This window comes from Rattus rattus, chromosome 2, assembly GCF_011064425.1.
Source record: "Rattus rattus isolate New Zealand chromosome 2, Rrattus_CSIRO_v1, whole genome shotgun sequence".
NCBI classification, from domain to species: Eukaryota; Metazoa; Chordata; class Mammalia; order Rodentia; family Muridae; genus Rattus; species Rattus rattus.
Window position 1 is genome coordinate 81,825,727 of NC_046155.1, and position 13,342 is coordinate 81,839,068.

A 13,342-nucleotide genomic window follows, 5' to 3' on the forward strand; every position below is an offset into this window, starting at 1 on the left:
GAACCATTAATACGCATTAATACAGTATCTTCTTTTAGAAACTGCAAGGACAATATCTGTAGCTTCAGCGTCAACAAAATAGTGTTTTAGACTATTTTTAACAGTTATATCATGCAGTTATTTGAAAAATCTGAATAATGACAGAAAAACCTAAGCTTGTAAAATATTGGCAGTCATTGATTCTGGGTAGTTAGATGTGTCTTTTTATTTTCCAAACTTAATACTGACTTTCCTATTTATTTTATAAGAAGTCCTTTTCAGAGGGTCAAGGCAATAAAAACAAATGTAGCTTAGTATTCTGAACAATCCCAGTATAGGGACAGGAATTCGAAACCCAAACTGAGTTCTGTAAAATCCTCTTGAGTTGCCTTTTCCCTAAGACTGCTCCTTGGGCAGCTGTCTTGGCAGCTCAGCATTGGCTGCCTAGAAGGGTGTGGGAGGAACAATGTACAAACGCACGTATGAATGGAATGTGTGTTTTGCAAGAGGCCAAGTTGGCAGCTTTGGTTTCCAAAAGGTGGGAGCATCAGCTGGAAGAACACAGTGTGCAGAATTCTCCGAGGCTTGTGGGCCAGGTCCATTTCTTCAGTCTGCAGTTGGGGCCCAGGGGAACCGTCATCTATTCTGAAGGAGAGAGCCTTGCTGAGTCTTGGGAGTTAGAGGAGGTTCAGAGTGCCTTAATGGCTTCTTGGGACAGTTTTCAAAATCCCCTAATGTTTGCCACTTACTGTGCACTTATACTGGACTTTTGCTAATTTAATTTCCTAACAACCATGAAGTAGGTTCTGGTCTCCCATTTTAAGCAGGGTCTCATAGGAAAATAGTTCCCATTTTACTGCTATTCTTGACATGTTCCACAAATGGAACTTTGAGGTCTCATACTTATTAAAAGTAGGTATTTCCTCATCTTATACAGCTGTGGAAATGAACTCAGAATGGCCCAAACAGCACCAGAGCTAACCCAGGCCTGCTGTGTCCAGGAGGGGCACTATCTTACAGGACAGGAGCCTCAAGGAATAGATATCAATTACACCTCAGCTGGAAAAGAAACTCAAGTTAGCACAAGACAAGTTTCATCCTGTGGAGGGACTCCAGGAAACTGTCAATTTCACATCAAACATTAGTGCTTGGTTCCACTTAACGGTCCAACTTACAGAGGCTATATTTAAGGATTAAACACTGCCTAAGTGTCCAACTTTAAAGTTTCAGAACTATTTTTTTTCTTTCCTAACTATAAGTAACAATGCTGAACTTTAAAAAACAAAACTAGGGCCTCACTATGTAGCTTTGGTGGCCTGGTTTTCAGACTCCAATCCCCCTGCCTCTGCCTCCAGAATGCATGCACCACCAAGCCTGCATGGGTTCTTTTGTTTGTTTTTAGCTCTCAACCTTACACATCAAAGCCTTTTGTAAACATGATTTACCAGTCATACTAATCAGAGAGAATACTGTTAACATCCTGGCACATAGCATTCTAGGCTGGGTTCCAATCATGCATAGCTTTGTATATTTCCCCTACACATCAGGAATCAAACCTATAGAACAATTCTATATACTCATACACATGCACAACTATGAACAACTTCATTTATCTCCAGGGTAAATTCTGAGAGCCCAGTGAGGTGGCAAATGCTTTTGATCCCTTAAGTTGAGACGGGGATCTCTTGAGCTGAGGCTAGCATAGTCTACAGTGTTCCAGGACAACCAGGTCAGCTACATAAAGTGAGACCCTGTCTCAAAAAGCCAAGTAATAATCTTATGAGATACTAGCATCTCTGTCTGTGAACCAAGTATTCAACTTAAGTTGAGCAACTTCTTTAAAACAGGACCCTTTAAAACCCTTTGACATCTACTTTATGTCCTTTCTTAATAAGCATCTTATTACTCTCACTTCTTCAAGTGAATTATAGGATCTGTGTATACACAGCAACGGTTTTTGGTGTGACTAACTGATGAATTTACTTTCTCTGGATCAGTTAATATCTACAAGATTAGGAACCGTGGACCCATGTCCCATCTTTCCAACACAGGCTACCTGTGAGAGTCACCTTTAAACTTAGCACTGCTTTTCTGAGTTTGAAGTTTCCAGTTTCCAAGTGGTGCCCTGGTCCGATGGGGACACCTGCTGGTGAAGAATGATGTTGCAGCTGTATCCCAAGAAGGAGGGAATCCCAAACATGGGGTTGAGAGTGGGTTTTGACTACAAAGCTAAGAGTCTTCCACTATCTGCTCTTGCCAAATGTTTTGTTCAGCCTTTCCCCCCAGCCCTCTCTTTTTAATTTTATAACAGATGCCAAGGAATCAACAGTTTAGCCAGTTACTTATAGAAACTGGCTGGGTTTTCTTCTCTTGGTCTCAGTATATGTCATATAATGGTAGTGCTACAAGAACCAATCAGTCCCTGTGTAAATAAACTCAAACACAAAATATTCATCCCCCTTCCCATGTCTAAGGGAAGGAAATGATTTGAGTTTTAGGCATTTATTGGGCTTTGGAACATGTCAGTATACTTTAGTGGGTATCCCAATGTTTCAGCAAAGCTGTCTGCAGGAGGGAGAGGCTTTCGGTCATCATCTTGAAAGGGCTGTAGCCTAGAGCATATGCACCAGCACTAGGAAAGTGTGGGGAGACTCACACTCTCACAGCAGGGTGTCGCCTCCCTCTTCCTCTTTTATTTTCATCAGTCCTAGGCCAGGGTGGGATCCAAAGGTGCTGCAATAAGTAAAAACAAAGACATGAGGGGTTTTGCTTGTTTTCTTGCCTTTTCCAAGTCAGGTTTTCTGCGTGTGTGTAGTCTTGACTACACAGTCAATTTCCTCTGTAGAGCAAGCTGGCCTCATACTCAGGGATCCACCTGCTTCTGCCTCCCAAGTGCCCCCATCCCCCTGGCTGAGGAAGTAAGTTTCTAAGTAGGCCTGTGCCACACACCGAGGCAGCTTCTGGAAAGCACAGTAAAGAAGCCTGATTTCACATCCTAGCTCTCCTACTTAAGAGATCAATGGCACATTTCAGATAAGCCAGTTTTTTAAATATAAAACTAAAATGTTTAAGTTACTATGTCACCAAGTTTCAAGCAGCATAGTAATCTGCATCCACTGGGCACTTCTTTCAAATCAAGTACGGATGGTTTTAAACACTTGTCTTTTTAATACTTAAAAGCGGCCCAATGATACAAGTATTCAATCCATCATCCAAGGGAAGGCGCAGATGTAACTTGTTTAAATCATACAGTAGCAAGTAACAGCCAGGTTTCAGTAATGAAAATCTGTCCTCAGAGTCCCTAGAAACTAGTGTGAGTCTCTTTATTTTACATAAAAGGCTTTGTTAGTACTAATCTGAAAATCTTTCTATTACTTCTTTGACAATGCTTGTCATTGCAAGTGTTTAAAACTGAGGAGTCATTTGATACCTGTTAGTTCACTGCTACCTCTTTATGAATACTCATGACACTGGTTTAAGAGAGCTAATGGAGCTTTTTGATACAAGGCAGGCAGAAAATGAGCAAAGAATTAACTTGCTGTGTAGTAAGTATTAGCCTTTTTTTATGCATGTTTCTGGAGTCAGATATGATGGTTCAAAGCCTGACTAGTAACACTTAATAGTTGTGTGACCTTGGTAATTACTTAAACAGAGGCATTACTGCAATGTTTGTGCTCAGTAAGAATTTGAATAATTTAATTCTGACCCAGAGTCTTTGTATGTAGCACAGTACTTGCTTATTAAGGGTTTGACAGAACACCATGTGCCAGTCTCCTGGATCCTTGCCCACCTGCACCACACCAAACCTATGGGCATGGACTGGATTACACATCTTATGTACTGGCCCAGTCTGCTGAGTCTACAGGACTCTTGCCTGCCTATACCAATCTCAACCTCACTGCCTAGCTATCCTGTGTCCTGGCTAACTCTGGTGAGTATCCTATCTGCCCTGATCCTAAGTCTCAGGCCCACTGTTAGTGACACACTCTATACACCTAAGACCCTGGCTCACCAACATCCCATTTACACTGCTTGCTTACCACTGAATTGGAATCACCCCTGTTCATCTAGTCCAAAATCAACATTTAGTATCTGAAGGATTGACGACCAACTCTTGATACCTGATCTGAAGACAACCAAGCTTGGACAACAAAACCAAAACAAAAACTTACAATCAACAGAGGTGGCCTAGAATCAGACACATACCCAACAAAACTGTCTCCATGACCAAATCACATTGCCAAAACATAATATCAAAGGCTAAGACATTATGTCCCACTCCAAACCCACGAGTCCTATACAAAATGTTCTCTGATAAAAACTACCTAGGATGCAATTTAAAAGAAAATCATAAATGCCATCAAAGAATTCAGACTTTACAGAAGAACAATAGTAAACAACTCAATGAACTTAAAGAGGACCGGAATAAATCCAAGAACACATGGCTGAATGAATTGACAAGTCAGTTCAAGATCTGAAAACTAAATTTGGTAAAAGGTAGAAATAACGAAACTGAAAAACTCAATACCTAATTTTAACTCTCATAGGAAAGCCTTACCAGCAGAATGGATCAAGAAGAGAAACTACGACCTGAAGATGATGGAGAGATGCTCACTGGTTATGAGCACTCACCACTCTTGCAGAGGACCCAAGCTCAGTTCTCAGCACCCACATCAAGCAGCTTACAACTGTCTATAACTAGCTCCAGGGGATCTGCCCCAACCCCCCCCCCACGTACGTGCACATATACAAAAATAATTTGGCTACACATGTAAAGCATATGAAAAATTAACAAAACTACATAAAGAACCTTGGGATGCTCTGAGAAGTCCACATCTAGCCAGATGTCGTGGCACACATCTTTTTTTTGGAGCTGAGGACCGAACCCAGGGCCTCGTGCTTGCTAGGCAAGCACTCTACCACTGAGCTAAATCCCCAACCCCATGGCGCACATCTTTAATCCCAACAGCCAGGGCTATGTAGAGAGAACCTGTCTCAAAAACAAAAAAAGACCAAATTTACAAATCATAGGCCCAGATGAAGGACAGAAATTCCAGGTTAATGACACAGACCAGAAATTCAAGATCAGACAAGAAAACTCCCTCAAATTAAGGGGATATTACTCAAACTATTTGTAGCGCAGCATCTCCTACAATATCAGAATCTTTGATATAGGACTAACTGTGGCCCACAGTCCTTATGTAGCTGAGGCTGTCCTTCAATTCCTTATTCTCCCGTCTCTACCTCCCAGGTGCTAAGATTACAGGTATGCATTACTAAAACAGGCTTTTTATGTTAAAGCAACATAGTTTGAGCTGGCAAGATGGCTCAAGGGCAAGAGCCTGTTGATCTGAGTACATGTATGCAATCCCCAAAGATGAATGTATAATACAACAACAACAACAACAACTTAAAAAAAGAACAGTTCGGTAATTTTCCTACTACTCCAAAAAGCTCTCTTTGTTTCTCTTGTGTGTGCCTGTGTGTGTGCGCACACACACTCATCTCAGAACTGCACTCTATGTTTTAGGATTTAACATTAATTTTTCTTTAAAGTATTTACCATACTTTATGTTTTGAAGGATCACCGATTTACTGCAAATCCCTTACAGGAGAATTTCGTTTTCAGACATGTTTTTACAATGTATCCCAGGACTGGCTTTGAACTCATAATCTTGCTTCCAATCTTTCAACTGCTATGATTACAAATGTGCACCATCTTCCCAGCTAGCTTGGCCACTTGTTAAAAATATGTAATAGGAGCTAGAACCAGACCACACAGCCTGTTTCAGTATGTTAGGCTTAAAATTAGAACGTTTAAAATTGTGCTTCAAAAGCAGAGATGGCAATAAGGCAAAGAACAGAGAAGTCAAGAACATACTTCTAATCAGTGAGGTTGGCAGGACTTCTAACAGTTAAGCCTGGACAACCTTGTCCTGTTGTCACATTAGTTACCTACTTCTTAGACCAGGGGACCTAAGCCTCTGAAAGGCCATGCACTGTATCAGAAGTACCAATAAGGTTAAGCATACGTGTATGCTTAGGAATGTAATGTGTGATTATGAGAACTGTGATAAGAACCCATGTAAATCCTCATTATGTGCTTGGACATCATTCAACTAAAGGTCTTTCCTTAGGAACAGCTAAATTCCAAGGGTCAGAATCATGAGGACAACACATCAAATCTTACTTCTTGGTTCCTGGTAGTAGGATGAGGCAGAAGGTGCCTGGGCTCAGGCTGTGGTAGAGTTTTTCAATTCTCCGGCTCCAGCGCCAGGCTACTATCTTTGGGTGGTTGGCTTTCAGAGTCTAGGACCAAAACCAAAGTCATGTACCAACATTTAGCCTCCTGTTCACCTTTAGAAAAATTGCAGCACTTTTTCAGGTTCTAAAACCACAGGAAGCTCTGGGAAAAATCTGTCTGAAACTGCAGCCCACTCTAAAAACCTCAAGTGCTTAGGATCACTGTGGCAGAGGGCGGCTGCTGTTGATTTTTTTGAGTGCTCTTCCAAAGGCCCTAAGCTAGGGAGCCGAGCTATCATAAGCTGATGAGGCTTCCCTGCCTGGCCTTTGCCCTTAAATGTCTCTGTGACTTGGGATGAGTCCCTGACCAGCCCTAATGTCTGTCTCTCACCTGTGAAGTATGATACTAGAGCAAGGCTTCCCAAGCTTTAAGCAGCCTTCTATCTCTACACTTCTACATATGCTTCCTTCATAAATACATTTTCTTTAAAATGAGTCAATTTCTGCTTTTAATCTTGCCTAATCTCAGAGCTGACATGGTTGTACAGTTTAATGGCAGTCCTAAACTACTGAAGTGGAGAGAGCAATAAAAGTCTACCTACGACAGTCAAAATTTACCTTGTATACAAACCACACTATGGGAACCCCTGAACTAGATTTCCAAAGACTTAGCCAGCTCTCCAGTCTCCCACCTTGGTCACTCAAAGTTCCTTAGAGAACCACTTTGAAGAATAAAAATGAGTTTTAGTGGTTATTAAAAGGGCAAAAGTATATGAGATCTGAGAGAATATGGCTAGGGAAGGGGGAGGCTGTAAATGGCTGGAGAGTGACACGAAATGGGGCGGAGGGCAACAAACAAACATCCTGAAGTATAGTGCCAACAAGCAAGCCTTTCCTAACCGTGCTCCAAAGACAGAAGGCCAGGTTCTAGAACCAGAAACCCAAGTAGTTACCTAACCTGCTGGCCCCAGGACAGTCACTCACCCTGAAGATGTGCCTCTCCAAGAGAGGAGGTACAATTCGAAGCCCCATAGGCATTGCTGGTTCGGGATGTATGTTCTTGAGCCATGCCTGAAGGTGCCTGGAGGTTAGGGCATTTCTGCCTTTCAACTTCCACTCTTTGCCTTTGAGGACTTCAAGGGCTACCTGGGCACTGTTGAAAGTTTTAAACTCTAAAAGAAAGAAAAATGACAACAGTTGTAATTGAGGAAATCAGATAAGAAAGCAGATCGACAAGTAAGGCATAGAGACAGGACAGAATTAGAAGCTCTACCCTGGTCTACTCTAGGAGAGTTTGTTTGATGAATTCCTTCTGTGTTATCATGTTATTATCATCTCCAGTTTCCTTCAAGGATGCATTTAATGGTTAATTAAAGACTTACTCAAGAAACAGTAGTTTTTTTGCTTTCTGCTTTTAAGCTCTTTAGGCAGGATCACAGCTTCTAGGTCGGGAAAGAGGTTGGACTGCTCCAACAGGTGTTCTTTAAAGGTTTCTCCGATTCCAGCCACATATATAGTACCTTGGTTCTCAGAATCTTGCTCTAGCTCTCTTACAAGGGTGTCACACTCAAGGGTAAGTTCTGTCAGAAGCCTGTGCACCTAACCAAGGAAAGATGGGACAAAGTCATCACTTTAACTAACCCTCAGTCATGCTGTACATCAAAAAGTTAATTTTTCAGCTTCCTAATCTATAAGAGGGCCAATAAATGTTTCACAGAAATGATTTTGTGGATGTAATTGATAAACACATAAATATAAATACATATTTTCATATATATCTTTCTTCAGTTCCCTGCCTCCTCCCTCCAATGAAATTTTGTTTACGTGTACCAAAAGAACTTCACAATCCTACCGTCTTATCTCCTTGAAAGCTAAAGGAATGGTCAAACTCATAATAGCCACTCAGAACAGACCTTCCGGGGATAAGGACAACTAATGAAGAATACAGTGCAGACTCTAGTCTATCCCAGACTGAGTTTTCTAAAACTAAAGACATTGAGTCTTGACTGAAGGCATTTGTTACACTGTCTCATGCCTGGGCATCTCCAGAATATCCCTACTTACAGGCTGCTGTAAACCTTGCCTAGATGAAGGGGCTGTTTTCAGCTTTGGCCACCTTACCCTGATGCAGGAGCCTTCTAATATCGTGCCATTCATGGTCTCTATAGCCAGCTGAGCAGCTTCCAGGAGTTCATACTGTATAGAGAAGTAAGGCTGCACAGAGAACAAGGTTTTTACCATTGTCACTTTCCAACTCAAACTGCTAGAGAAAGGGGCTGAGAAAGGGCCCTGGACTATAGTGGATGCATTTTAATGTGATGGGCCAGACAGGTGCTGGATTCTAGATTGTCAGTCAACTTTAAGTAAAATCACCAAAGTTCAAGAATTGGTTTAAGACAGTAACTTTCATTTTCCATTTAAAAATCAAAGTCCATTGTTAGGGTAGTACAAGGAAAACCAACAAATTCGTCACTGTCTAACTTGCTCTTTACATTTATTACAAAGCACTAAGGACAGTCATATATGTCCCACATGTCTGATTAACTTGATTTCTAGACAGCTTTCCAGTCCACTTGAGAAACCATTCTTCCACTGGCGAGGCTGTATCTCCAAATTATCTGTCTTATAACTCAAAGTAGCTAGATCCCTGTAACCATCCGAGCCACATGTCATCATGGAGAAAAGTTCTCCTACAGAAGTTTTATGAAAAAACTGTTTTGGACAAAATTTTGAAAATGACACCAATGGTGAGTAACAAAAAAGAAAAAAAAACGAGACTAGTTTCATCAAAATTAAAAGCTTTTACACATAAGACTACTGAATTGTAAAAGTCAGATCACAAAATAGGAAAATTATCTACAAGCCACATATCTAATAAGAGATTGATACTCAAAGATTGTAGGGAGTTTCAGTTTGGACTGATGAAAAGTTTCAGAGAAGGACAGTCCTGAGGGTTGTAGAGTATCAGTGACTGATGCGAACTTACAGGGTCACAAATGGGAACTCCATCTTATGTGTATAACACAAAACAAACAGCAACAACAAAGCTACAGCAGGAAAAAATAAGTGGTTACAGTCTTGCCACAAAGTTCCCAATTCTAAGTCTACTCTCAGAGATAATGCAGAGATAATATCTGTATTTTTAGCTATAAGAACAAAAAAAGTTAACTTTGGAAGTTCTTATGTTTTTCTTTCACTTTCATAGTTATTATTATACCAGGTTATAAATTGCCTCAGTTCCACATTCTAAAGGTACAAAAAAGAAATGTAGTGACATGTTTTCCTGCTCCTTTACTTAGCTGATAGGGTCCTCCCCCGGGAGCCTCCATCTTTACTGCCATACTTTTCTATATATATCGCTTTCTCTTATAGAAAGAGTCTCACAATGTAGACCTGGCTGACCTAGAAACAGATCAGGCAAGCCTTGTCTATGCAGGAACTGTCTTGCCTCTGCCTCCATGTGCCATCATACCAAGCTTCTATACATACTGTTATGCTGTTTCTAGTTTTAATTCTTGTCATGTCGTCTTTTATACTTATGCTATTATTTCAGATGTCAACTTCAGTCATTCATCTATTTATGACCAAAAAGATGGGGTTTTACTAAGTCTTTTGAACTACATAAATTTTAAGATGATATAAGTATTTAAACAATTAATTTTTTCTTTTTATTGAAGTAGATTTTTTAGTTAATTAAAATCCTTCAGAATATTTATGTTAATAGAAATCCTGGTCATATGTACATCTGTCTGTCCCTCACCCCCATATACCTCTGCATTCCTAGAGGCCTGCAGGCACTAAGGACAACCAGGTGAGATGCCTCCCCACTCCCAAATCCTCTGCCTGCTGGATCCCAGCAGTGGAGAGATGTAGCCTGTCCTATGAGCTCCATATGTTGGAATTCCAGTAGGCCTGCCAGCACCTTGGACAATCAGGTAGGACTCTGCCCCAGGCTCTTTGCCTGCCATTGTTCCCTTAGGGCATACCAAACAGTAGCAACCTGCATTTTGCCGTCTGCACTTCATTTTCTGGCCCACAACTCTACCTGTATTCCTGGAGGACTGCTAGCATCAGAGACAAGCAGATGGCTAAAACAGTCAGGATAAGAGCACCATCAGCAAGATCCAGGACACTATGGTACCACCAGAGCACAGCGATGCAAGCCCTGGATAGCATAACATGGCAGAAGAACAAGAAAATGACCTAAAAGTCCAACCTTAAAAAGATGATAGAGGCCTTTAAAGAAATGAATAAACCCTTAAAGGAACCCAGGAAAATACAAACAGGTGAAAGAAATGAATAAAACTGTTCAAGACCTGAAATTAGAAATAGAAGCAATAAAGGAAACACAAACCCAGAGAATCCTGAAGATCAAAATCCTAGGGAAGAGAAGAGCAACTATAGAAGCAAGCAAGCATCACCAACAGAATATAAGAGATGGAAGACAGAATCTCTGGCATAAAAGATACCATTGAAGAAACTGATACATCAGTCAAAGAAAATGCTAAATATAAAAGTTCCTGATAGAAAACATCCAGGAAATTGGGGACACTATAAAAAGAACAAACCTAAGATTAATAGAAACAGAAGGAGAAGATTCCTAGCTACAAGGCCCAGAAAATATTCTCAACAACATCATAGAAGAAAATTTCCCAACCTAAAGAAAGATATGCCTATACACTTACAGAACACCTAATAGATTGGACCAGAAAAGAAAACTCTCCTGCCACATAATAACCATAACCAAAACACTAAATATATAGAACAAAGAAAGACTATTAAAAGCTGCAGGGGGGAAAATCCAAGTAACATATGAAGGCAGACCTATCAGAATTACACCCAACTTCTCAACAGAGATTCTAAAAGCCAGAAGGGCCTGGGCAGATGTCTTACAGTCTCTAAGAGAGCACAGATGCCAGCCAAGACTACTATATACTATACTTAGCAAAACTTTCAATCACCATAGATGGAAACAAGATATTCCATGACAAAACCAAATTTAAACCATATCTAGCCACAAATCAAGCCATATAGAAGATACATGGAAAATTCTAACCCAGTGAGGTTAAGTACACCCACAAAAACACAGAAATAATTCCACACCAGAAAACCAAAAGAAGGGAAACACATGCATGCATGCATGCATGCACACACATACATGTACACACAGGCACACATGAACTTGCTACTATCACCTACATCAAAATAACAGTAATTAATGATCATTCATCATTAACATCAATGGACTCAATTCCTCAAATAAAAAAGACATAAGCAAACAGAGCGGTTGCATAAACAAAATCCATCATTCTGCTGCATTCAAGCAATATACTTTATCAACAAAGATAGACATTACCTCAAAGAAAAGGGCTGGAAAAAGATTTTCCAAGCAAACAGAACCAAGAAGCAAACTGGAGTATCCATTCTAATATCTAGTAAAATGGACTTTTAACCAAAATTAAGCAAAAGAGATGGGAAAAGATACTTAAGAAAGCCTCCTAAGATGACATCTCAATTCTGAATATCTATGCCCCAAATGCAAGGGCACCTATATTTGTACTAAATGTACTACATAAATGTACTACATAAACATTACTAAAGCTTAAATCACACACCAAACCCCAAAAATAATAGTGGATGACTTCAACACCCTACTATCACCAATGGAGAGGTGACATAAACTAAACAGAGAAATAATGAACGAACAGAAGTTATGAGTCAAATGGACCTAACATATCTACAGACCATTTCACTCAAACACAAAAGAATATACCTTCCTCTCAGTACCTCAGAACCTTCTCCAAAACTGACCAAATACTCAATCACAAAGCAAATCTCAAAAGATACAAGAACATTGAAATATCCCTTGTATTTTTTCTCACCACCATGGATTAAAGTTGGACCTGAACAACAACAGAAAGCTTACAAACTCATGGAAACTGAATAACTTTCTATTCAATGACTACTGGGTCAGGGAAGAAATAAAGAAATTAAAGACTTTCTAGGATTCAATGAAAACGAATGCACAATATACCAAAACTTACAGGATTCAATGAAAGCAGTGCTATGAAGAAAGTTCACTGCACTAAGTGCTTTCATAAAAAAATTGGAGAAATTTCATACTAGTAACTAACAGCACATCTGAAAGTTCTAGAACAAAAAATAGCAAACACATCCAAGAGGAGTAGATGGCAGGAAATAATCAAACTCAGAGCTGAAATCGATAAATTAGAAACAAAGAGAACAATACAAAGAATCAATGAAACCGAGTTGGTTCTTTGAGAAAACCAACAAGATAGACAAATCCCTTACCAAACTAAAAGGCAGAGAGAAAATATCAAAATTAACAAAATCAGGAATGAAAAGGGAGAAATATAAAAATAAATAAATAAAAGAAAAGGGAGAAATAACAACAGACACTGAGGAAATCCAAAGATTCATTAGGTCTTACTTTAAAAATCTGAATGCCATAAAATTAGAAAATCTAAATTTTACCAAGTAAAATCAAGATCAGGTAAACAATTTAAATAGACCTATAACCTTTAAGAAAATAGAAGTAGTCATTAAACATCTTCCTCCCTCTCCCCCACAAAAAGTAAGCCCAGGACCAGATGCTAATGTAGAATTCTACCATACTTTCAAAGGGGAGCAAATATCAATACTTCAAACTAATCCACAAAATAGAAACAAAAGGAATACTGTCAAACTAATTCTATGAAGCCACTGTCACATAAAGACTCAACCCAATCACAGAAAAACACACATGGTATGCACTCACTGATAAGTGGATATTAGCCCAAAAGCTCCAATTACCCAAGACGCAATCCACAGACCACATGAAGCTCAAGAAGGATGACCAAAGTGCAGATGCTTCACTTCTTAAAAGGGGAAACAAAAATATTCATAGGAGGGGATATGGAGGCAAAGTTTAGAGCAGAAACGGAAAGGACAGCTATTGAGAGCCTGCCCCACACGTGGCCCATACATATACAGCCACCAAAACTAGATAAGATTGATGAAGCTAAGAAGTGTGTGCTGACAGGAACCAGATATAGATCTCTCCTGAGAGACACAACCTGAGCATGTCCAATATAGAGGTGAACGCTAGCAGCAAGCCATT

The 13,342-nt window shown here is 39.9% G+C and overlaps 1 protein-coding gene across 3 annotated transcripts in view; it reads right to left on the bottom strand.

Moving 5' to 3' along the window:
• Positions 1-2,429: 2,429 nt before the first annotated feature.
• Positions 2,430-13,342, bottom strand: part of Rexo5 (RNA exonuclease 5) — a 56,325-nt gene continuing 45,412 nt past the window's right edge. For 2 of the 3 annotated variants that reach the window (XM_032892786.1, XM_032892785.1), the window contains 5 exons: positions 8,344-8,436; positions 7,605-7,821; positions 7,207-7,394; positions 6,170-6,288; positions 2,430-2,712 (listed from right to left, as the gene is read on the bottom strand). In XM_032892786.1, coding sequence (XP_032748677.1) covers positions 2,640-2,712; positions 6,170-6,288; positions 7,207-7,394; positions 7,605-7,821; positions 8,344-8,436 — 690 coding nt within the window. In that variant the 3' untranslated portion in view covers positions 2,430-2,639. The remainder of the gene's footprint in view (positions 2,713-6,169; positions 6,289-7,206; positions 7,395-7,604; positions 7,822-8,343; positions 8,437-13,342) is intronic. The other variant, XR_004386850.1, reaches the window with a different exon arrangement.